General features: G+C 39.5%; 1 protein-coding gene across 3 annotated transcripts in view; it reads left to right on the top strand.

Moving 5' to 3' along the window:
* The window catches only part of LOC142382227 (netrin receptor UNC5C-like), a 194,207-nt gene that overhangs the window by 124,852 nt on the left and 42,546 nt on the right, over nucleotides 1-26,809 (top strand). For all 3 annotated transcript variants that reach the window (XM_075467856.1, XM_075467855.1, XM_075467857.1), the window contains exons 5-6: nucleotides 24,314-24,494; nucleotides 26,442-26,609. In XM_075467856.1, the coding sequence (XP_075323971.1) occupies nucleotides 24,314-24,494; nucleotides 26,442-26,609 (349 nt within the window). The remainder of the gene's footprint in view (nucleotides 1-24,313; nucleotides 24,495-26,441; nucleotides 26,610-26,809) is intronic.

The raw sequence follows: 26,809 nt of genomic DNA, 5'->3' as shown, positions 1-26,809 counted from the left end.
CTAGTGATCATTTTATCTGCTGCACAACTGCTAGACTTGAAAGGTCAGGGTCAAACCAATTCCACATGGCAAAGAAAATGTCTTTACACCTACACACCATCACTTCCTTTTTCATTCCCCTCTGACTGTACAGTTTTTATGAACAATAAGTCTCCTCTACATGTTTTCTTTTCCTTCTTTACCTTTCAATCTGAAGCTCCAGTGAGACACAATTTGAGGTATTGTGAAATCCTTGAGACACATCTAAATCTCTTCAGACTGTGATATAAAGCCTTAAAAAGCTGATGGAAAGCTATCGGATTCAGCGAGAAGAGTTCAGCAGTTCAACAGGAAAGTCTTCATGGACACAGTCTGTGGATTCTGAGACTTGAAACAGGTGCAGCAAAATATTTACTTTTAATGAAAAATGTTCCTACTCTGGTTTATTTGAGTTTTCTCTCTGGCCTTAGATATTCAAAATCAATCTACAAAACTAAGAGACTCACCTACAAGTCAGTAGCTGTGTGAAATTTGGATTTGAGACGCAGTCAACCTAGCTGTATATATTCCTAACAAATGTTGTTAGGGCCATTAAGACACAGAGGGAGCAGAGTGACAGCACAAATGCATATATCTTAAAACTTAAAAGAGTCGGAGTGACCCCAAAGGCCAGGCAGAGTCGGTGGACTGCACATGGCAGGTGGAGTTATGGATTTGTGTGTGCGAGCCTGTCTGCGTCTGTCTCTGTGCGTGAGTGATTACCCCAGCTGCAGTGAAATAAACACATCAGTGTGTGGTGACAGGACCTCCACGTGTCCCCATACACACACACACACACACACACATACACACACAAGTCAGACAGTAACTAGATATGTTTATGGAGCCTGCTCAAGTTTCCGTCACATTCTTAGCCTCTCAATCCACACCCTAAATTAGTGCACGTTATTCAGAGAAATAATGGCTCGAGATCAGCCTCCACATTGTCTGTCTGGGTATAATGTTTTAATGCAGAAGATAGATTTTAAGTCGAGTCATTCATTTCATCGTTATGCGCGGCGTGTTTTTCTGAAGGGATTCTCCCCCTAAACGTGTCCTTTGGATTCAAGCTTCAAAACAAGCCAGAACTGACCCTGCCTCAGTGTTCTTCAGCACGACACACACACAGCTGGCATGTCCAAGGTTGATGTTATAGCTCACAGCCTGCAAAGAAGTTTTACCTTCAGGCATAACACACACACACACACTTTCTAAGGAGTTAGCGGAAACATGTGTGTTTGTGTCAGCCCAGGAGGCTGAGCTACTCACACACGCACACACACATTCGGCTCCTAACCTCGCTCACAGTGACCTTTTTTTTTTTTCTCCGAATGACTGTCCACATTAAACATAATGGAATAAGTCTAGACAAGTGTATTTGTGTAATTACCCCTCCGTGTGTACGTGTGTGTGTGTGTATGGGCGTGACTCTGTGATGCAAATCATAGCAGACTTTTAAGTCAGAAGGCATCAGTGGTGTGGTGAGGCCAGAATGCTAAGGGCTACCTTTTTCTCACACCATACAGTATGCTGTACACAGACAAACACACAGTTGATTGCAGTCCTCACTGTTAATGTGTCATATGATGACGTTTACTAGCAGAACCTATCTGGAGGTTATAACTCTGGTGGCGGCGGAGAGCTTTAAATGGACAGTGAAGGTGACAGTGTGAATTAAACTGTCTAACAAATAAGATATGCTCCCCTCCAGTTTCCAGAGCTAAAAGCAGATCTATTGAATTCCTTTAGCTTTACATTCTTTTCAAATCTCAGGAGGGCTCAATGGTCCTCTGTGCCTCAGAATACTTTTTTTTTTTTTCAAATGCTGTCAAATAAACAATTTAAGTTCTAACACCATCTGAAATGTATTTAGCTTGAACATTCTGCCAGTTCCTGTGTCAAATTTTTTGTCAAAGGACTTGAAGATGAAAGATGTCTCTTATCCAGAGAGTGAATTTCTACAAAGCTTAAGATGTGATGGATATCACATTCTGTATTTCTGAATAAATTGAATTGAACAAACCAGAGGGGATAACATTTGTGATCAAAGGAAGTGTTATATATTTCCAAAGGTTTGCAAAATGTTTTGACCCCCGCATCAGAAGAATTAAACTACCATTTTGGGTGTTCCCTAGAAAAGTGTGTGTGCGCGCATGTGCTCCACATGTGAGTACATTTATTTGTGTGCCTGTGTGCGTGTTTTTCGTGCACAAAAAACAATTTATGTAGTGCTGCTTCCCCAATAGATCCTTACCTTAATCCTCTTTGAGCTAGCATAGTAAGCCCCACGGCTCATCTCCCATCACATTTTACCTTGATCCTAAACCTCTGTCAGAAATCATCATCGTAATCCACAGATTAGTCAGCAATTTCTTTTTTTTTTTATTCCGATTACCTTGGTGAATTATTGAAATGGTGTTAATATTATTAAAATGCTATTGGGTTGGTCTATCATTGCAGACTTATTTACAAATGGAACAGATGAGCAAGAGCTTCTTTTGTCTCGATTTGGTGAGAAATGTATTGAGCTTGCAGTGATGAAATTGTTTATGATCATCATATAATCGTTCAATAAATTCCCTTTGAGACACCAACTGAGGAATGTAAGGACATGGTGCATTTAATTATGAAGTATGCTTTATCTATTAGAACCCTCCATTAAGTGTGAACCACTGCAAGTCTTAAAACCGCTTCGTACTTTCAGACACAAACTGACACAATTTTACACACAAACACACAAGTTAAAAAATACATATTACCAGAGTAAGCTGTGATTTTTAGGAGCCTTGGGAGGCTGCTCGTCCAGTGATAAGCCATCTCAGTACATTCAGGCATTAGTCAGATCCCTCGCCACAGACAGCAGTCTGTGCATCACTGGGACTTTTTCATTGCAAAACCTCAGCCTCAGTTTTTGGTCTTTCTCACTGTTTTTCTCTCTGTGTCTTTATACAGTCATAAAATCTTTGTATCTGTTAGTTGATCTCTTAGGTCACTTCCATTTAGTTCCAATCACTGCATCTGTCTAGACAGGGGATACTTGCACATATCTTCTTTGTTGCATGTTCTTCAAAGAAAGTTCTTTGTTTAATTGGTTTGGCCTTGAGACTACATTCACTGTCCGTAGACTATATGTGGGTCTTTGTAAGAAAGCACTTAATGTTTATCTGGGCTTTCTCATGCAAGTTGGGAGTATTACAGTCTTACAGTACAGTTTAACTTAAAGTGTGTACAGTGCATGTGTCAATCAACTAGGCTACTATAAATACACTATCAATCAAAAAAAAAGAAACTTATCATTATGCAATTATGCTATATTTTGTTCCATAACTGACAACTCAAACTGCATAATTTCCATCCCTCCTAAGAGAGGACAGGAAACATGCAGGCCAGTGATCATGTATGGTTTTAGTTCTCTGTGGTCTGAGGTTTAAGTCTGTTTGAAACTAGGACTTTGTTCTTTTGTCTGTATGGAATGTAGAGGGCTGAGTGGGTGCTTGACTCAGAAGTATATGGGGAGTGTATAATGAAGGTGTTTGCATAAATCCACGTCTCCAGCCCCACCCAGCTCATCCCCCAAATTAAGAGAACTTACCATTTTTCCTCTCATTACCCTGTTCAAAATCTCTTGTCAACACTTCTTTTGGAAGCTTTTATGTCTGTAGCATGGAAAATACAGTATCTTAAATGTGCTGTTGTAGTAATGCTAATATATAAGACTGTTTTTTATAATAGTATTTTTGGCTGTTTTTTAACTTCATGTGTGCTCAGATCTAAATGACACCATCTCATACCAGTATCATATCAGTTGCTTTTTCTTTCTCTTTCACATTTCACACACAAATTTGTTGACCTGTCCGTCTTTGTCTTGTGGAATTTTTTCTTACTTTATCTTTATCTTTCTCTGTCGCCCTGTGTCCCCATGCCCCCTGTCTTTCCTGACTTGGTTTGAGACAAAGCTGAGGATTGATGGTGACATGACAGTGTAGAGTGTACCACAGCCACCCGTGCTGCCCTTGGCAATCCTGACAGTGTTGTCGTGGATGAATGAACACAGTGTTTTGACACAGGGTGCAGCTTTGTCAAATAACAAAACTCTGCTCTGTTCTGTGAAGATTTCTAAAATGCTTTTAGAAATGCTTTTTCTTTTCTTTTAGGACCACAGAAAGCTTTCAGCTTGATAAACTTGCAACATGTATTAAAAGTTTCTGTACATTTTCATTTATAGTATCTTCATTTTTAAAATTAAATATTGATTCAATAAATAATTTGGCGCCCTAAAGAAATAGTTCTTGGTCTGACTGCTGGGATGAGTTGTAAGATCATTTCATATTCTTAACTATGTGAGAGACTGGGACACTAAATTCCTCATTTGAGACCAAGAATGAAAAAGTTTAATAAGCCAGGGCATTTAATAATTGCTGTCATTTAATTGCTTTTCACTTACATCACTGTTTAGTTAAGTGATCTTCAGTCAGTTTTCTAAAGGAGGCCGTTGTCGGTGCAATTAATACTTTTTTTTAATACATTTGACTGTTGGTTACAAAACATTACCCCACACTGTCTGATGGCATCATGGCAGTAATTGGCTCCGCAGTCCTCCCTCAGTATTATTGAGCATGTTTTTGAAGGTGTGAAATCAAATGTACTCACAGTTTTTGCTGAGTTGTTTTAACGATGATACTCCTTGCACCCTCGAATGGTATTAAAACAGTGGCTTATCAAACAATCACCCAAGAAGCTTGTAATGCTCTGCTGGTTTCAGAAGTCTAATTCCCTCAGAGGTGGGTGGCTTTAACCTTTAGGCCACTGTAGGCTACTTAAGTGGAACTTGGCAGAGACAGAAGTAATGTACAGCTCTTAAAGAAAAAATGCTTTTATAGCTCTTTTGGGAATCATACGGAGAGGAATTGCTGGGGGTTTTTGTAAGAAAAATCAGCTTGATGTATATGTAATTTTCTCACAAAGGGGTCATATGAACCAAAACAAGTTTTGTTTTTTTTCCCCAACAGAACTTATTTTAATGTTTGCTATAAACGTTTTTTCAATTTTATTTTAGTGAAAGGGAAATATTTTTCTGTTTGTTGATTATGTCCTCAATTTCCATGCAAAGTATGGGTAGGATTAGTCAACATTTGAAGGTTTCATTTTTCCTTTTGTTGCCATGGTTAAATCTTCTGAATAGAAATTCTTAATAAAGATTTATTCGTGGTTGAGGTCAATTTTTTATTGGATTATGTACTGCAGAACGTCCCAGAATGAACTGAATTTCAGCTGGCTATTTCATTGAGCAGATTATTTACCACATGCCCATTTGGTTAACTGTTTACTAGACTGTTTACTTTAGACTTTCCACTGTGGAAAACAAAAAAGAGCAATTCAAAATGGGGGGGGGGGTTTCTAGTTATTCAGCTGACCAGGCTTATTAAGCAAAGCTGATTTTGTTATTGGGTGGTTTTAATAACTCTGGAGAACTGGAGAGTCAATTAAAAAGGATTAGCACGCCCCCAATCAGCTCAGAGCCTCTTCATGCTTTAATGATTATGGAGTGTCATCAGCACTCCTACACTGTACTGTGAATCAGCTTTGACATAAACACACACTGTGTGTTATAAAAGTACATAAATGGTTAGCTGTCCACTCATGATATGAATAGACTTTGATACTTCACATTCAGGCATCGGTGCCCAGTTTACGTATCTTTAGATATTCACAAAATCGGATTTGTTTGATCATTTCATGGCTTTTATAAAGTGCATTTTGCACAGAATAATGAAAGATAGCATAACTGAAATTTCAATGAATTTGTTTATATTTACGAAGGAATGATTAATGTGCAGCAGAACACAACTCCAGAATCTGCTTAATTTTTCTGAAAACATTTTTATTTGAACTGGGGGGGGGGGGGGGGGGGGTATTTGCTCTTTCAGCAATTTTACACAAAGTTTCTCAAAAAGTTTTCTTCTAAAACTTAGAAATTTGCATCACTCTGCCTTCTTTGAAAAGACTGTGTTCGAGCTAACTGAGGTCTGTGATCTTGGTAAAACGTTATGCTTGACAGGCACAAACTCCTTCTGTGATAATCATTTCTCTCTCACTTTGTTCATCGTTTGTTGCCACCATTTGTGATGTTCAAGTACTTAGTAAACTACATGCCTCTCCGGAGAAAAATAAAGGAAGCAGCAGAGCCACACATACTGACAGCTGCAACACTTTTACCACATAGACCCATAACCACACATGAGGCTGTTCTAGAATTTAACAACCTGTCAATCATTTCAACAATGACTCACAACAACAACCAGAGTTAGTTATTAGGAACACATTTAACATCATGGAGGAACATTTTCATATTTTCATTCAAAATTTCTCTCACTTTTTTCGTAAGGTCTCGTACGAACACTCCACATCAAATTCAACAAACACTCTTAACTTTGGAAAAACTGTGTAAACGACCTGCGTAAATGATGAATACCACCCGTGCGTATTTGAGTGCACATCCAAGAGGATAGTAAATTTGCATACTCCACGTCCAAAATTATACCATATTAGGCTGTGCTTCCTCTCTCCTGTGCCAGGAAGTGTTGAGTGTTGAGTCATGAGAATGGCATCAAGGCGTAAAAAGAACAACTTTACAGGCTCTGAGATTGAAGTTCTGCTTTCAGAGATCCAAAAAGGAAAATCTGTCATTTTTAACAGCGTCAGCAGTGGAATTACGGGACCTGCTAAAGCGAAGAAATGGGAAGCAATTAGGAGTGCTGTTAATTCCGTGTCACCCGTCATCATCTTGCCATGGCCAGGCGCTCCATGACTGCAACAAAAGCTGTGCAATCAGTTGTTGCCTCATCATGATGGCACTTTGATGGGCCAGTCGATGAGGGGGGTCTACCATGGGTGATAAACTGATGAGAGCTTTGATGACCAAGGGGAGCGCACAACTCACAGACGACTGGGACACACCTGATCTGTCTCCAATCTCCCTCTGAAAGGTTCCTGTGGCCAAAAATCCAAGGGTGCTGAGGACCTGGATGTGTGGTGGAATTGGGTTTGATCGGTGTGTTTCTCTCTGGAGTTATTGCTCTAGCAAGCTGCATATTTGTAGCAGCACAGTCCTTGGTAATCTAAATCCCGATGTCAGCCATTCTTCTGTCTCCGCAAGGATATCTACACGCTCTCGGAACACACGCTCTCTTCCAAGAGCCTGATGCACTAAGGCTACAAAAGTAACAAGTCAGCTGCTGGTTACACTTCCCATTGACCTTGTTACATACAGAGTCAAATTAGCATTCAATTAGTGCATAATTAAAGTCAAACAGAATAATGTCAGCATAATTATGGGGTATAATGTATATATTTATTTATGATTGTTTCAAAGTAATTAAATATACAATTAGTCAAGCAAACTTGATTTGAATAAAAGCGGACTATTTCATGAAAGTACTACGACAGGTCTGGATCACTCGTAAATTCTGTCCGTACCTGAAAGAAAACTTAGAATACGAAAAAATTGGTGAATGCGCAAATTCTGTTAAATCACTCGTACGCACGACTTAAGAACAAATCTGTTCGTATGAATGGTTGCTGCATGAGGCCCAATGTGTTAAATGACTTCAGCCTAAGAATCTCTCAGGAGTATTATTATTATTATTATTAGTAGTAGTATTATTATTAGTAGTAGTATTATTATTAGTAGTAGTATTATCTGGAGTATTAGTATTGTATTATTGTCATTAAAAGTCAAATGTGATAGATATAAAAGTTAAAAGTAAGTTATTAAATGTGAGTGTATTAGAATAATCACTTGAATTGAATTCAATGAATTTATCTATGAAGACACAAAAGTAAATAAATAGATGAGTATACTATTTTAAAATCAGTCTGTTTTTGTGTTTGCATATTTTTGACAGCTTGAATTGAACTGCCAAGTATAATATAACTGAACTTCGTTTCTCTGACAAACATTGTCTCGTGACATGCTGTGCTTGCAGATTAGAGGAGAACAAAAGGTACAGCATACAATATTAGCACAGAGGCGAGAACAAGTTTAATCTTTTCATTTCCTAACTTCCAATTCCTCTATCAAAAGTTAAAAGTGTTTCCTTTTTGAACTTCTCCCTGTTTGATGTTTGAGGTGTCAATTTTAATTCCAGCTGTTAGTCGGTCAGCATCTGTTTGGGGAAATGTTCCCTCGACATGTCTGAGTGGATTTGGATGTTTTCCTCCTGTCTTCTAATGATTTGAGCCCAGGGTCTCATTTTAGGATCTCCCTCCCTAACACCCCAAACCATCATCTCTGTATTTTCTCCATCGTCCCCTCTGTTTCCACTGCTGCTACTGCAGTCCCAATGCATTCCGGCTCTGAGTGGTTTTCTCTTTACTCAGTTTGTCTTTTGATTTATTCATTTATTTCCTGGTTTCCTTCTTCATCAGTATGTGGTTCTCCAATTCAGTAAACAATGACTTGCATGTTTTGCAGATAGTTGTGCACCAAGTCACACCTCTTTTTGATAGACTTGTGAAACCTCCAAATGTGATTAAAAATGTATCTCATAACAAACAGCACCAGCGGATGATATCAAAATGACATATATAGGGGAAAAGTCTACTTTTACTTAAGGAAGTCAGCATAGTCCCACTGCTGACAAAATGAGGAAATTACTTTTCTCCCAGAGGTTCCAGTTTAGACTCATCGTACTTCCTTCTGTTGATGTTTTCGTACTTACCTGCTCTGTCATCCCCAAACTCTGCCGATATCAACTTATTTCTCCCCAGAGACTCCCAGTTCATGCTCATAGAGACCAGGTATCATGTTTATTTGGGTGTACATTTTCAGTGACATCTAATTAAGTTATCTAATTAAACTTCTTTAGAGTCCCATTCAAGAAGTAAAATTCCTGAAAATCATATATTTAAAAGTTTTTGCCACAAAAAAAAGCCTCATTTCAACACCCTCACAACTTCCTTTTCAGTGAATGGAGATCTATAAATAAGCCAATATGGCCCTGCCCATGTCTGCGCCCACTACTTCTGACAAAATGCAAAGTTTTCCTCCAACTGTGCAAAACTGCATTTACTGTGCTCATTTTGTTAAGACCAAATAGCAAGAGAGCTGCTAAATCTCACTTACTGAGTGCAAGATTCACAGGTTTTTCCCGGTGACACCTACTTGTTGTCACTTCATTTGTAGTGAGACACAGGCAAAGCTACCCCATCTCACTGACTGTGGAAAAGCAGTCTCTGCCCAGGGCAGGGTCAGTCAGACCAGCGAGTCAGGATGAGCTTCTCCAGAGATGAGCCCCGCTGGTTGGAGAATGGGAATTGATAACAAGAGTGGACAGAAAGATTAACACATTTGAAAACAAACTTACTGGTTGACCAACATGCTATCTTGTACTTGTGGTCCACTAGAACGTGTCCTCTCTCTTATTTCGGTGGAAACAGAAATGTCTCCCATACGCTATTAGCTTTTAATTTCATTGATTTCTCACAACATGCAGATTAGGTGAAGAGCCCCACCCCTGCAATTCATGCTTGGTTACTACAATGTTCTAAATGGAAGATTCAGGCTGTTTAACCTCACCTGACTGTAGGTGGTTCTCTACAGATTCAAAGAAGAAATCCTCAGCCATGGTGTTGATGGCTGATTTAGCTCTTTTTTGTGTTTTAATAACACATGAAAAACACTTTATTAACTGACATGAATCCGATCAATGTTTATCATTTGCTGTTATGACATTCAAGTCCTAACACACGGTTGAAAAGCACCAGTACAAATCTGCTTTAGATAAAATTCATTGACGAAATCTTTCTTTCTCTTTTTGTTTTTAACAAGAACAGATCTGTGTTTGTGGAAAAGATTTTTTTTGTCGAGTCTTTATGTCACAGTCCTCTAAGTCAGCTAATGGACTATGAATGTCTTCCACATTAGTTGCAGTGCGACAAATCATGCTTAAACATTCTTTTGGGACCACCTTCATGCTTCTTGAACTTCTACTTCCATGTCACTGGTTTTCTACTCTACTTCTTTTACTTTCTGCACATTTTTTCCCCATTTACTCACCATTTACCTCCACCTTGTCTTTAAAGTGCAGCCCATCAATCAATCTTCACACAGTGGTAGTCCCTGGATGTAATGCCGGCTTCCTCTTCTTTGGGAGAAGGGTAGGGGAGGTTAGCTGTAGTTGGTATTACTGTTGGATTTTACATGTTCGCACACACTCATCTCATGTTTTGAAACAGGATTCTAGTGTAAATTATCACCCTCACCAACATGTCCATTTTTCTCTCCCCTCTGCATTTCTCACAACTTTTACTTTCCTGCCCTTGTTTTCCCAAGTGTGAGGTTGAATAGATTACCTAACTATTTCTTCCCCCAACTAGTCTTTCCACACACTTTTTTACCCTCTCAGCACCTTGTCTCTCAGCTAACCCTCATCTTTCTCTCACTAATTGTTGACATTGTATGGAAATTCCAAATTGCTCCATCTCCCTCAGTCTTTCTTACTTCCTCATTATATTTTCATTTGTCCTATTCAATCCTTTCCAATCACTCTTTCCACAGGCTCCCTCTCTCCCATCCTCCCTTGCTTCCTCTCCCTATTTGGTGACATTGTCTGCTTAGTTTTAATGGATCACCTGCAGATATCTACTCCCTGTTTCGGCGTCCTCCTCCACCATAATCACTCCCTCCCAAGCTCTCTATCTTTCCCTCCTTCACCGTTGCTGTGGAAATACCTTTTCTTTATCCAGCCCTCTCTTGAGATTGTTCCCCATCCATCTTTCCCTCTCTCTGTCTCTCTCTACTCTTGAATGTTGACATGATGGGGTGAGTCTAATAGATCACTGTGAAGCAGCTGCACCTGTGTTAAATCTCAGAGGTAACACAGAGTGCGTGTGTGTGTGTGTTCGCTTGAGTGTGTTCACTCTAGAGAAGCCGATGCAAGCTTTCTGTTCAGCACATCTGTGACCTCCTTTGGTGCTGAGCAACTTCCTTTTTGTCTCTTCTCTCCTTCACCTGCTCTTTACTTCCCTCCCGTTGTCCTCTCTTTTACCCTAATTCGTAGGCTTACGATGCTGAGGACGAGTCATTAGTGTACTTTCTTTACAGTTTTCAGTGATGCACGATGTCAGCAATTTACATTGTACTTAAAAGTTGTGTGTAGGATGTTAGAAAACGAGTTGTGTGGTATGGAAAGATTCAAGAACACTAAAGTCATGGCTAAGTAACAAAATATAAATGTATCATATGTGCAAGTCATGCATCATTCAGTTTACAAAGGTGCAGTGGAGCAGTAGGTTATAAATAGGCCTCTGTGGGCCTAGCACAGTCCAAACGGGTGTCCTCGTATGTCCCAATTCTGTCTGTGTGGGACACCTTGGAGAGTGTGCTGTAAGTTCTTTCTCTCTGCTGCACTTTGGGAATTTTGTTTCCTGTATATGTACTTCTTCCTCAACTATATTGTAATTCCTGGTGGTCCAAGTCTTACAAGAGCATTTACTGTGTTCGTTTTCTATTTATGTACAAGACCTTAGAGAATAAGCTGATCAGGTCAACACATAGATTTTTTGGTTTTAATCTTTCACACTTTAGTAGTTTACATACTGCATATGCTGATATCAAGACACACTATAGAGGGTGCTCTCTTAAAATTTACTTTGCGTTTAATCATAGAAAAGGCGCACTAGGTCACAATTCTGTGCTGCATTCTCTGCTTGTTTTGCAAAAAAACATATATATACGATGTTATTTCTAATGCACATATTAGCTGCCTTTATTTGGTAATCTGTATCTGTGTTCTGCTTATAGTGTCGGCACAAAACTACACAGATTAATATTGTTCTTTTTGATATTTGAACAGATAAAAGCGCTGTAACATTTTGAAAAATGAACAACTCTTACTCTGAACAACGTTTCATTAAAGGTGTCTTTTAGAACTTCATTGTGCGATGATTGTTGATGGCGACCCAGTTAAGTCAGTGCAGTTAATTGGGTCTTTATGTCACTCGCCTGGATCTAGTTAATTAAGCTATCAGAGTCTCTGAAATCCCAAGCAGACATTCACACACCGACTCCAACACACACTTCTCTTTCTCACATCCAATATACTGAATGTGTACACATGCATGGTGACCTTATGTCAACCTGCACAATCCGCCCAGTCTGGCCAGTCCCATCATGTATTATATTGTTGTGGTGTTGGTGACTTTAGTCAATTCCCCACTGAAGCAGTGGGCAGCAGGATTGTCCTAATCACCTCCCAAGTGTGGAGAATATACAGACAGAAACACCAGGACATATGGCCAATTAAGACAGTGAAGTGAAATTTCACAGACATATTGTAGCTTTTGAAGAGCATACATCACATAAACAGTAAAATTCAGTAGCCCGGCTGTTGCTAACAACTTTTTTTCACAACTGCATGGTCACATTGTACAGCATTTTAAACATAGCTTAGAAGCTCATCATTTTCTTTTGGCTGTTTTTGGCATCGTTTTCTGAGACATTAGATTTGTCTTTTTTATATTTATTCTTATCTACTTATGTCAGTTTGCCACTCGCTTGTGTAAGAGACGTCATTATTTTCTGCCTTATGTTCTTGCTGTAAGTTGTGTTCAATTATCGAGCAAGTTGCTGTTGTTTGCAAACTGGACGGAGACTGTTTGCCCATTACGCCACTTGTTAGATGTTCCTACTTTACACTTAAACATATAAGGTGATTTTTCTCACACAGGACATGTTTGGAAAGCTGCAGTTAACAGTGGTTAGGATAAAAAGGTAAATGGACTTCTGAGGAAGGTAATTAGGTAAGTGCAGTTGGATAAAGAGCATCTTACTGTGATAAATGTGGGGAAGTTGTGTAGATCTTACAGAGAATTAGCCCAGAGGTTCTGTTGGCACCAAAATGAGGGTATTTGTATTTGTTAAAAATGCTGCCAGCTGGCAAGTATACTGTACCAATGGCAATAAGTGAAATGAACAGGAATAGAGTCATTGCAGTTTGAAGGATGGGGTGGGGCGACGACACAAACACGCATATCGTTTTCTCTCCACAAATTTAATTTGTTTCCACTTGCTTTTCTAAATCAATAGTTGCTACTTTTACTGTCACAAATTAAAGTATTTAAGTGGTAAGGTTTGAAAATTCACACATAAGCTAATTGTTTACTTTCTGTGGAACATGCTTTTTTGTGTAGACAGATGTAGTAGAGGTGCAGCACTCTGAGTTTGGGAGTTGAACTCTTACATCATGAAGTATAATGCAAGTAGGGGGTTTTAGGGCACATTATACTGTATAGCCTAAGAAGCATCAGTGTTTGGTCTGAGCACCTTTATTCTTTTTTAACACAGCCTGAACACATTCAAACAAAATTTCTTGTAATTCCTTTAAGTTTTCTTCAGGAATAGTTCTTTAGGCTTCTTGAAGGACATTCCAAAGCTCTTCTGTGGATGTTGTCTTCATTTTGTTCCATTCTTTGTCCAACACTACTTCAGTAATATCGAGGTCTGGGCTCTGGAGATGATTCATCCCTCAATAAGACCTGAAAATCACTGATTTTCAGTCCAGTTCTTCTGTCATTTGGCATACCTCAGCCTTCTATTCCCTTTTCTCTTCCTTAAGGATGGCTTCTTGACAGCCACTCATCCATGGAGACCATTTCTGATGATGCTTCAGTGAACAGTAGATGGGTCATCTGAGCGGTCAGATGCATCTATCTGATCGTGTGTCATTTCTTTAAGACATGCGTTTCAGATATTGTTTAGGTCATTTTTAGGCCTTCCACTTCCTTTGTACTCCATTTACCCAGTTTTTCTCTCCTATTTTTAAAGAAACACTGCATACCATACTGAGATATGCCATTGTTTTGTTAGTCCAAAAGTACCTTTTTTATGTCTGTCAAGCTGTGCTATTTCAGGATTTTTTTTGTTTTTGGAACTAAAGAAAGGGGACTTTGGGCAACGATACAATTACAAAAACTAGTTCATCTCTTGAATTAGGTGGCTTCCTTATGCTTCAATGTTGGCTGATATATTCACACAATTAAATTTTACACTGAATTTGCTTATATGTATTTTATTGAGGACTCATTTTTGTGTTTTACTTTTCTGAGTGTTACAATCCTCTAGTTGTCTGAAACAACCATATCGTTTTGTTCATCTTATCGCAATTAACTAATTGTTTTGTCAAATATCAACACACATATTCTCACATAAACTTTGCCATATTCAAGTGCGCTGTTGGATTAAATTTCTATTAGCTTTCCTCAATTGAGTTTGAAGATTGTTGATTAGCCAGTAATGGCCTTTGTTACTGCGCTAATGAATAGCTTGATTACTATTCTACTTAGCTACACATCAGGACGTGGGTGGTGTGTGCGCGGCGGGGGGGATGGTGTGGGTCTGTGTGGCATCTGTTGGTATTATCCTCAGATAAACACACACAGACAGTTATGGCCAATTGTCTGGGTTTGTGTCAAGAAAGCTGATGGCAGCAGGGGAGAAAGATAAATGGTCTTCTATGCCAACACACATCTCTCATTCTGTCTTTCTCTTCTACCCTTTCTACACTCCAAATGTGTCTGTGCTTCCTGATGTTCCCACCTGCTCTTGGTTTCTCCCTCCTGGTAAATTTATCCTGCCGCTACCTTTTTGTCTTCTTCCAACCTCCTCTCCTATGTTATATCTTTCTTTCTCTTTTGTTTTTTCTTTATTGTCTTCTTCCTTTTCTTTCTTGTTTATTCATCTCTCTTGTGGTATATTTTCTGCTGATTGGACTGACTGGGTTGGCACGAGGAATTTTCTCTATGTGTGACTGGTTGGGGGTGGGGTTTTTTGTTAATATGTCCTCGTGAGCATACGGCCAAGTGTGAGTGTTTGATAATGGAAACATGCAAAGCAATTACAGTGATGGCTGTATATGCAAGTGAGAGCCAATAATAATGAGTGGGAAACATCTGGCTGTGACGTGTTTATATATGTGTGTATGTAAATGTGTGTGCTGGCAGGAGATTGATTGGGATAGGACATTGAGATGGCTGGACTAGAGAATTCTTCTCTGAAGATGAAGATAAACATCTCTCTAAACCTACAGTATGTATAGAAAGGCATTATGGTCAACCATATTTCCTCTAGCTCACAAAGGAGCTTAACAAGGTATTGTGCAAAACTGTATGAAACGTTTGTTAGTTGATTCACCTCTGGTCAGGAGATAGTTGGAAAATCAAGATGAAAAAACTAAATTCCATGCAAGTTCTCAAAAATAGGAAGCAGGCATACAAACTAATTGAGTCACCACATGGTTTTCTACACAGAACCATTTCTAATGTCATAGCTTGAGACACTTTTTTAGAAAAAGGTACTTTAAGAAAAACACACATTTGGCAGGTGATTGAAACCGTCCAAATTGAACCTTCCCAACATATTTTCAGCTCCATTTTTAGACATCTTGTCATAGGACTTACTTAATTTATCTATGGATTTAGCTAGTGTTAATGCAAACAACACAAAAGGTGAATAGTGTTTGCAAAGTTCAGCTTTGATTAGGGCAGGAATCGAGGCCATTGGTCATCAGAGTAACATATTTGACAGTCAAAGACTCTAATTCAAATGTTGTCTTCTTAATTTTAGTTTCATGAGAGTTTTCTTTGCCAACTCTTGCTCAATATTAGCATATTTTCAGGTTGATTCAAACTAATATGTGCCACAACGACTAATGAAGCTAGAATTAAAACAGATTTCTTTCAAGTCATGAATATGCATATTTCCCTTGTTTATAATCATGTGGTTCAAACTTGAAATGTCTCTTCCTCTTCTTTTTCTTTCTGATGTTTAACACACCATGTCTCTGCTTTCTGGATCAGTTGGATGGGTGTTGGGATTATTAAAACATGGAAAACCCCCACACGTGGGTAGATTAATCACAATGAGAGCTCTTTAACCCACTCATCTGTGGTCTTAAAAGGATCCAGATAATATAGCTAATCAAGGGGATAATCCTCAGTGACGAACATGCATATTAACACTTTGGTTAGCCACGTTCACACACAGCCACTCGTCCATGCTGAACGGTTTGATTTCTATGATTTGATTGCAGAATTAGATTTTGTCGTAATTGGTCCATTTTGTGTTTCATCACACTGTTTGTGTGCAGCTGCTGCTATTTTGAAATATAAATGTTGGGATTCAGCATCACATTCCACCCTGTATCTCCGAACTGTTATCAACTCCCATATGAGACACTTTGTGGTGGCTGTACAAAGCAAGTCATATTTTAGCATTTGTTATAGATGTTCTTTGCTCTGTTATCTTCCTTCATGCACTATAGCCTGCCATTTGTTTTGCTGTTGCAAGATTGATGCTGTGTTTCTCTTGGTAACACTGTGAGACTATGATGTTCCTTCTCTGAATAGCAGATATTCCTCAAAGCTTTGCTGCTCAAAACATTTTATGTTGCTCTCCACTGCAACAAAAGAGAATATACATGCATCTTTACATCTTGGCTCACATTTATCATACATAGCACTTGACTGCGTTTTTGTTCCACTGCCAGCAGAGAGACACATCTCAGTAAATAAAACCCTTTATCCTCACTTGATTTGTCTTAAAGTAAGAAAACAGATGGGAGTATTTATGTATTTGAATTTATCACTCCTCACTAGACAAGACATGTGGGAACATGTATCACTTCCAGTAAGCGTGTTAAAGTAAACTATGGAATCTGTGTTTATCTATCATTAAAGCTGCAGTCTGCAAGATTTGTTGTTGTCATATGTAAAGTCCTACTTTTTGGCATTTTAAGAGTTTACATGATCTATCAGAACGCTTGAAGTTGAAAACGGTGACCTCCGTAGTCGCAAAATGCAAGAAATGCTTATTTTTTAACCGAAAAATAAAAAGTTATTCAACTTCCTGTCCCGCCCCATCAAAACACATGAGAACTCGTGCACGTAGACGTGCACACCAGATGCGCGTACACGACTCCTCATTCATCAACTCACCTGTCATTTGCGATCATGGAAGACACAGTAAGTAGACTAGCCCGTAATGAAGTTCAATAGTCTAGATAAATAAGCGTGGGGACGAGCCTACCTTGTATCGCGCGTGCACAATCGGTGATTGACAGGCACCAGAGCCTAGCTCGTAAACCTGATTGGTTACCTTTTACCGGTCCGGTCTGCAATTTTGTAAACAAACCTGCTGGCTTTGGAGGGACCTAGCGGGACATATAGGGGACCTAGAGAACTCATTTTTTTTTGTATTGGGGTATTTAATGTACTACTTTCAGAATCCCCGGACAGTTCCAGGCATTATGCTTGAAAAAGAGTTGCAGACTGCAGCTTTAAGATACAGGAGGTTTGAAATATTTCTGTCGAACTTCTTGTTAATCACTGGTCGAGCAGAGAGAAAACATGAACAAAGGGAGTGTGTAACTGATCGGACAAAACCCTTTTTGATTTATTTTTCTACAGAAAAAGAATGGACTCTTGTTGAACTTTCTTATTTCCTTTCAATTATGTTACAGTTGAAACGGAGGATGTGCATACGCTAGTGTGTCAAAGGGTGTTTAATGTATGTGTGTGTTTATGCGATCATACACTGCAAACATTGGACACACTTCGGACAGCTTCATTGCATTTTCCATTTCCAAGCCATAGCAAAAAAACTATAGCTTGAGTTTCTTTTTTCTTCTTCTTTTTTTTTTCATTTCTTTTTTTCATCCTGTGTGAGCGTTTGTGGATAAGTGTGTAGGTTTGTCAGTGTGTCTTGGGGTGTTTGGGTAAAGCGAGAGAGACAGGTGATGAGAGGCTGAGAGTTAAAATAACAAATACCCACTCTCCCTTGGGGTTGGCATGATCCAATCAGCCGATATCCGCCAATCACACACACACACACACACACACACACACACACACACACACACACACACACACACACACAAACACCAGCTGTGGCTAATGATGCAGGGAAAATGGTAGTATTGCCACCACATGTGGTCTCTTTGTCTGAAAGCTCCTGTGCACACTTCAGTCTCACAGGCTTGAACCTTCAGAAGTCATCAAAGACCGCTATTTTCAGTACATCATCACACAAGAGCCCACAGTAAATTAACCTTAATGGGTTCCAAAGTTGACCTCCCGTATATGTTGTGTTGTTGTTATTGCTTGGTTCCCATGATCAGTAGCTGATATTTTTTCTTTTTTTACTCAGGCAAACACGTGTGTACGGCATGGGTTTGGGCATTGCAGTGAAACTGGGAAGAAAAGGTTTTTCAGAAACTAAGTTCAAATCATTTAAGGAAGGTAAATTTGCTCATGCTCATTGGGTTTCCAGACTGATAACCACGTGGTTATAATCAGTTTTTGGATAAAAGGAACTAAGAGGGAATTAAATGTTTAAGACAAGTGGCGACTTGCTCGATTTAAAGGTGGGGTAGGGGATCTTTTTCTGGAACATTTTTTTACATATTGCTTGAAATACTCTTCACACCCCCATTGCAACCAATTAATTAAAAGTTTTGACACAAATATGAAAAGTTTTAGTGGCCTTTAGAACGTACAATCTAGGAAAAACACTATCCAATCATACTGAACGGACTGTTAACAATGATTGGATACTGATGCCGTCAATCAAACTGCAATCTGCTCCTCCCTCCCCCTCCTTCCCCCTGTGCGCGTACCCTGCTTCGTGAACGAATTACGCGTCCAGAAGCTTGGCAGGAAGCTAAACTAGAGCCAGCTTGGCTAGCACCTAGCATTATTAAACTTATAGTTATCATATACTAAATACTAAATACGGCAACGATCGATGCTTGCTGTCAGAACAGCGCTCGTGCGCGGTCATGTACTCTAGAGGCGTGCCTTCGGGGGGAAAGTGAAGAAAAGGGTTGGGACTTTTTACCGGTGTATTTTCAAAATGCAGCTTCGCTGGACTCAAAATCCAGGATCTCCTACCCTACCTTTAAGGACAAACAAAAGGATGGATTGGTGGATAAAGAGTGTCGATAAACATTTGTCCAGTTGATCCCAGCATGTCTATCAGACAGCATGCATCTACATCTATATATGTCACAGCTTCTTTTCTTTTTTTTCCCATTTCAGTTCCTATTCTGTTCCATTTTTTCCACCATCAACAATAATGAATATTACAAAAATCCACAAGTTTTTTTAAATGCGTCACATATTTTCGCAGCTTCAACACAAGCAGTTTGGCTAAAGAAAAAACAAACTGGTTGTCTTTTGGTTGGAATTTTTCATAATCTTACATCTGTTATTGCAAAACATTGTATTCTTGTTCTAGCAGAGGGTTTAACAACCCCTTTATGGGTGTGCATTATACCAAAGTGCAGGTGAACAAACACAGTAATTTCGTTCCAGACATTGTACTATGAATCACAGAAATTGGCACCTTTTCTTTCATTGACTTATTTTGTCAGTTTTCTGTTTGGCCTTCTGATCTTCTGTTTTTACCACCAACTGTCCATCCTTGAAAGCGCTCCTTTCACACACATGCATGCACACACCAGCGTGCACACACACAGTAGCGTCCCTATAACATGAGAGAATGATGCTTAATGAGATATTATTAAGACAACCTTAACCCTTACATGCATAAGTGGGTCAAAAATGACCCGGTGAGGTCCCCAACGGGGACGCATCCAGGGGAAGAAATTCAAAAGAGACTGGAAGAAAACAGTACTGCATTCAGAAAGACAGGATGGACAACTTCTTCACTCGGGATGGGAATCGAGAACCGGTTCTCGAAGAGAACTCCCTGTGGTTCGATTCTGCGCAATCGTTACTCCGCCTGCCTAACGATCCCGTCTATAGGTTCTGCTAACGTCTGACGCATTTACGCGAAGACATATTTTGGCTCAGAATGTTTCCAACATGGCGTCGAAGCAGAAGCGCTCCAAAGTTTGGTTATATTTCACCAAAAAGGACATTACTAGGGCCAGTTGCAAGACGTGCAGAGCTTTGATCACATCAAACGGGGAAATATCTCCAACATGCTGAAACATTTGACCACACAGCATGCAATTACTTTGCACACATGTAAAGTCAAAGCAGCATTGCTTAGTTGCTGCTAAGCAATGGGAGCAACTCTTGCTGGGGAGCTTGTGGAGACGTCATTCTTGCCTGCATTCAAAACTTGAGAGCCCTGTTGTAATAATTTCAGCGACATACTCTATGAATAATTTCCATCTGACGTTAACATTTAGTTGACGAGGGCTGCAAAAGCGAGGCAGACTTAGATATGTAGAGTTATGTATTGTACTAAATTTGTACTATATAACTGAATGAGAATCGACAACGAACCGAATCGATAAGCGATATCGATAATGGAACTAGAATTGCTAAATTCTTAACAATTCCCATCCCTATTCTTCACCAGTGTGCCTCTTGCGTAGCACCTCATGGAGAAGGATATCACTATAATGGGGACTCCTCGGCAGAGCAAGCCAGACATCTCTCCTCTGATAAAGGCTTCCAAATCCAGGGAGGTTCACAGCACAGAATTTGTATTTAATGGCAGCCTCACTGTGGTCAGCTACATCAGGAAAAAAGGAATGGCTGTTGTGTTCCTGAGCACAATGCATCACAGCGAAGTGGTGGAGGAAAATAGCAGAAAGGAAAAAACTAGAGTCATAATATACTAGAGAAAAGGAGGTGTAGACACCATGGGCCAGATAGTTGACACCTACACCTGCAAGCGTCAAACACAGAGGTGGCCCATGGTGCTGTGGTACAACATCCTTGACATGCACTATATTTCCAAAAGTATTCACTCACCCACCCAAATAATTAAATTCAGGTGTTCCAATCACTTCCATGGCCACAGGTGTATAAATTCATGTTGTGCAATTTTCTTTCACAATTTAAAAATGTTAAAAATAAAATTATTTCAAATATGAAATAATTCTTTTGTGGACCAAATTATGATAAATTATGAAAATATCACAATTACAAGATTACAAATGAATAATCTTAACCAAAATGACAAAAAATAGCATAAAAACACATTGATTCTAACACGGGTCATTTTTGACCCACATATGGGTGTAGGGTCATGTCACTCATGCATCTAAGGGTTAAAATAAACCCAAACTTATCCTCACCTCACCATCACAATGTGTCCTCAAAACATGACAAACATGCTTGTTCTGCTAGATCTTCATCCATCTCAACCATTTGAAGTTTACTCTTTGTCCCGATGTTGGAGGAAATAAGCATTATTGCAGAATTTAAAGAAACTTCAGTGATTATTTTAATATTGCAATGAATGAAACATTTTATTGACTTTACGAAGACTTCAGCTTGCGATTTTAGCAGTAATACGTTTAGTGTGATCCTAGTTGATGCTGTATAACAATCAAAAATAGAAGACCCAATAGTGTTCTCATTTTTTGTTCACAACACGATATGTATGTATTTCCTTTTGCTTGTGAGAGAGCACCAACATTGTTTTGTTTACCTGAGTGAGGAAAAGTTGTTGTTTGGCCTTTTTTTACTTTATATGAATGTTTCTATTAGTTGGGCTTTTGCTTTTCACTCTGTAAAGGTTCAGCTTAATAGATTCTGAAAGGTCTCAGTTCAGATTGAGAATTCAGTCCTACAGTGAGCCCCATGGCCAAAGAGTTCTTCCAGACCTCTAAAGATCAGAGAGAGAAGCAGGTGGAATAAATGAGGGGGAAGAATGACTGCCAACACCAAGCAGGCAGTAAACTGAGGAATAACACTGAATTTCCTCCTTTCTGCGTTTGAGATTTCCATTTCCTAATGTGAGGGGAGGAGGAAATTAAACAACATGAATTGAACAACACAGCTTGGGTATTTATGTGCCTGCCATAAAGCCTGGATGGGCTGAATTTATGAGAGTTTGGACCAGTAAATACAGCATTCAGGATAGACTCATAAATAGAATAGTTCACTCCTGTTCTACCCTTCACCCAAAGCACCTTGCGAAAGCATATGTGCAGGACATTTTTCTTTTCTGTACGCCACCTACTGCCGTCCTTTTGTTAGGAATCTGGGTGTGATGGTTGACCCTCTGTTTAAATTTGATAAGCACATCAGCGCTGTCATCAAGGCCAGCTTTTTCCAGCTGAGGACTCTTGCAAAGATTAAATCCTTTCTTCCCCGGGCTAATTTTGAAAGAGCAATCCACGCATTTATAACATCGCGTTTGGATTACTGTAATTTTTTATATAGGGTTGGATCAGGGTTCTCTGCAGCGTCTACAGGGCGTCCAAAACGCTGCAGCCCGCCTGTTGACCAGAACAAAGAGGTGCGAATCCATCACCCCAGTCTTGTGCACCCTTCATTGGCTCCCTGTCGGCTTTCGGGTGAAATTTAAGGTTTTGTTGATTGTTTTTAAGTGTAAACTCCATAGATAGGCCCGTCTTAAGGCTCGTGTATACTTCGCAGCAGTGTGTCGCAGTGAGCTTGTCGCAGACACGACGCAGTTATTTTTTATTTACAGTATGCCTTGAAGCGCTGTCTGCGCTATGTTAATCCCACGCCACAACGCAAGAGGGACAATCACGAACAAGCTAGGATTGTGGGTGTTACGGTTACGGAGGTCATTCAACAACAATGGCGACTGGACGAATGCGCACTTTGATTGAGATGCAGCTGATCGATCTAGAAATAGAAGAATTATTGCTACTACTGAAGCTAGCAGAGAGGCGAAAGAATCGTCAAGGTTAGCACGGTTAGCGTCAGCCGGTTAGCAAACCGGAAATACGCATAGTGTAGAGCGGATGTAGAGTTGACCAATCAGAGGCCTCCTTTCTCTCCTCCCTGCGGCGATGTCTGCGGCACTGTATGCGGTGACTGAGTTACAATTTTGAGGAGGTGCACCAGAGTGTCTGCGTAGTGTCTGCGTTAACTGCGACACACACGCAGACGACCTGGTTTCCGAGTATAAATCAGGCTTTACTTATGTGAGCTGCTGCAGCCCTACACTCCACTCAGAGCATTGAGGTCAGCTGACCAGCTCCTTTTGGCTGTTCCCAAAGCCAGGCTAAAGACCAGAGGTGATAGAGCCTTCTCTCTATTTTTTTTTATTCTCTTTAAATTGCTTGTTTTTATGCTGCTTTATGCTGTTATTTTAAATGCCTTGTCTTTATGTAAAGCACATTGAGTTGCCTGTGGTATGAAATGCGCTATATAAATAAAGATGCCTTGCCTTGCCTTGTCTCTGTGGCAGCACCCAGACTGTGGAACAGCCTCCCGTTGTCTCTCAGGTCCTCTCAGTCTTTAGGCCAGTTCAAATCCAGACTGAAAACATATCTCTTTTCCCTGGCCTTCCACTAGCTGAAAAGGAGTTTACCTTGGCTTGCTCCTTTTATGGTTACTGTTATTGTTATTTTATTGCTAATTTTATCTCAAATTTTATTTTTATCTGTGATGAAGTTATTCTTATTGCTATTTTATTGATGATTCTCTTAATATGTGATGCATTTGCTATTGTGAAGCACTTTGGTCAGCTGAGATTGTTTTAATGTGCTAAATAAATAAATTTTGAATTGAATTGATAGGGATCTATGCTGTGACAGGTCCATCTCTTATGTATGGTGTCTCTGAACTGATGGCTAATTAACTGGCTTCTTCAGGTACTACCACTCATACTACCCCTTAAAACACCTTCATTATTACCAATATCTTATTATTTATTATTATCATCAAGAGTTATGTATGTGATAGTTATACAAGTCATGCATCAAACTTATATACAGAGAATTCTTACAGTCACTTATCCTTAAGATCGTTATATTCTAAAAAATATTAAGATAGCTGGTCCTGGTTCTGAGTACTAAACCATGCAAAAAAAGATCAGCGCAGCATCCTGATATAAGTCCTTCCATTCACTTTATTTGTTATCCGGAGAGGCTAAACAAAAAAAATACAAACACAAAAAATGGTATTCTTTCATCTTAGCCCCTCGATTAACAAAAATATCACATTTACTCTTTTTAAAACCGTCTTTTTTGTCTTTTCACTGTCTAATTTTATAAGGCTTGTCTAGGATGGATTAATTTTGAGAGCAGTATTATAACTTGATCTCATAATTCCCCACAGCTGGAAGTTTTTAATGTCGTCACAAAAAGCAACATCATGAATAATTCTTCATCTGTTTCAGTTTGTTTTATTTTCCATGGCAGCAACAAATCTGCCCACCATAAAATCAGTCAATAATAAACTCAATGTTTCCGGCTCTTTTGTCTCGATGTAGGAAAACCTTTATAATGACCTTTTTGTTCTCTCTCTGTGTCTCTCTCTCTCTCTCTCTGTGTCCTAGGTGGAGTGGTTAAAGAATGAAGAGATAATTGACCCGGCAGAGGACAGAAACTTCTACATCACCATTGACCACAACCTGATCATCAAGCAGGCACGTCTGTCTGACACTGCCAACTACACGTGTGTTGCTAAGAATATAGTGGCCAAAAGACGAAGCACTACAGCGACTGTCATTGTCTATGGTAAGTCTGTGCACTTGTGCTGGTATAGCACTTCAGCATAGTCTCAAAAAACACTCATGGACACAGATAAAACAAACAAGAACAATACGACAATATGACATGACCCATATGACATCTTTTTAAAATTTACCTGCAGCTACCCAACAGTGTCTGACAATGGCCCCATCTGTCACATGAAATTAGTTCTGCCACCATGCCAAAACACACTTTTCTTTTTTTTTCCAATTGGCCTTATATTCTCACATCACCCGTGACCTCGACCACTTAAACTCAGCCGCCCAGCCCCAATCAAGCCTTCAGTTTTAAATTGGAACACTTGGGCTTTCCAAATGTTTGTGCTTTCAGCCAAGAGTCCCAGCTCTGAATGAATTGTGCAGCATATGGCACCGTAACAGCTGTGGAAAAACGACAGCAACCAAAATAACTTGGCATATTTCAGATCAGTTCCGTTGTTGGTTTGGTTTTGAGGCAAAGCTCTTTGGTTGCTGTTTGCTGTGAAGAAAAACCTTGTTGAGGGGACGAAGATGCCTTACATTCCACTTTCTTTTTTAACAAACGCTGATCCGACATGAGACTATAGGAAACATTTTGAGGAGGAAAAATATAGAGCAAATCACTCACTCTCAAACACATACACACACAGTGTTTCTCTCAGATTTAACACTGACTGTCTTCACTAGCCGGAGTGTTTCAATCAAAGTAGCTGAGCATGTGTGTCTGTTCGATATAGACAGCAAGAGATGGAGTGGTTTGACACTGATGTATCCTCACAGAAATAGATTGTTCAATCTGTGGTTCAATCTTCTCAGCTCCACAAGGGCCCGGCTGACACTGTTGACAAGAAGAAATAATAGTAGAGAAAACACAGAAACATAGGGGGGGGGGGGGGGGGAGAAGGTGAGGAGAGAAGCGTGCAAGAAGCAGTTGAGAAATCTTGAGAAAATAGTTGACAAGAAAAGTCTGTAGCCTACCTGAATTTTTGGTTACTGTCTAGCTGATGAGTCATTTTTATTGAAAATTGAGAACTGAGTGGGCACTGTCGCCAAAGACTGGGACAGAGTTGTCACGATGGTGCCTCAACCGGCTGTAATTCTCCAGATGCATTTTTTTTTTCTTCAGGATGTCCCGGTGAGTCATTCAAGCTTAATTTCCAGAATATTCTCTTCCTGGCTGTGTCATCTTTGTCAACACTTTCCTGACACATCTTTTTTTTTTTCCCCTTAAAGACCATAAAGGTAATAACAAAGAAGAAGCAAAACAAAGAGGAAAATTTTAAGTTTAAATGTGACAGGATGCAGGAAAGAGAGGTAGACACCAAATGGATAAAGTAAAAACAGAGACACAGAGGAAAATGAGAAATAGGTAAAAATGCTACTGTGATTAATGAGGATTCACAGGGCAAAGATTCCGATTATTTTGAAATACAAGATTTTTTTAAGTAGTTTATGAGGCGCTACATGGCTTGTGTTTAAACTCGTGTTTAGTGGGTTCTCTAACTTCATGTGTTTGTGAGTGTCAAAGCACGTTCTTGATTTCTTGAAGCAGTCACACAAGACGTGTGGGTTCAAGGTATTTCATGACTGTACTTTTGGGCCTTTTGATTGGCTTATTCAGCATTAAGATTTAGAAAGGATATTAGTGTTGTTTTAGAGCTTAGATTGCTAAAACTTGTTCTTCAAAATAGGATCAAGGCCAGAAGACTTATCAATGGTTTCAATGACTGATCAACCATCTCATGATATACCTGACAGGAATCTACAAAGGTTCACTCACTGCTAGTGCTAAGTTAAATTTCAAGGATTAAGACATTGTATCTGTTGATTAGATTCTTACTTTTCCAGTCGGTACGGTACAGATGGTATAGATACATGGCTTAAACTATTTATAATATAGTGACTCCAAGATGGATAATTTGATAATTTAAGTGACTGATCTCTGTTGCGGCAGTAAATGGTGGCTGGTCGACATGGACAGAGTGGTCCCCGTGTAACAGTCGCTGTGGACGAGGCTTCCAGAAACGAACCAGGAGCTGCACTAACCCCGCCCCTCTCAATGGAGGCCTACCGTGTGACGGACAGGCCATACAAAAACTGCCTTGTACAACACTGTGCACTGGTAATTCTATTGTACTTTCTTTGATTTGATTCTGTATCGTGCTACCTGGAATCTTTTACTCTATCCACACTGTAATTCACTTTACTTTATTGTATACCCGCAAATGTCTTCCTGCTCTGTACTTTGGCATTTTCTGGTTCCAACTTCTTACCTTCTAAAAGTATACTTTTCGAAGCCACTCATAACGTTTGGAACATAAT

The sequence above is a fragment of the Odontesthes bonariensis genome, chromosome 6 (genome assembly GCF_027942865.1).
Source record: "Odontesthes bonariensis isolate fOdoBon6 chromosome 6, fOdoBon6.hap1, whole genome shotgun sequence".
Taxonomy (NCBI): Eukaryota; Metazoa; Chordata; class Actinopteri; order Atheriniformes; family Atherinopsidae; genus Odontesthes; species Odontesthes bonariensis.
Note: the sequence above shows the minus strand (reverse complement) of the source record. Positions and strands in the feature narration are given on the sequence as shown.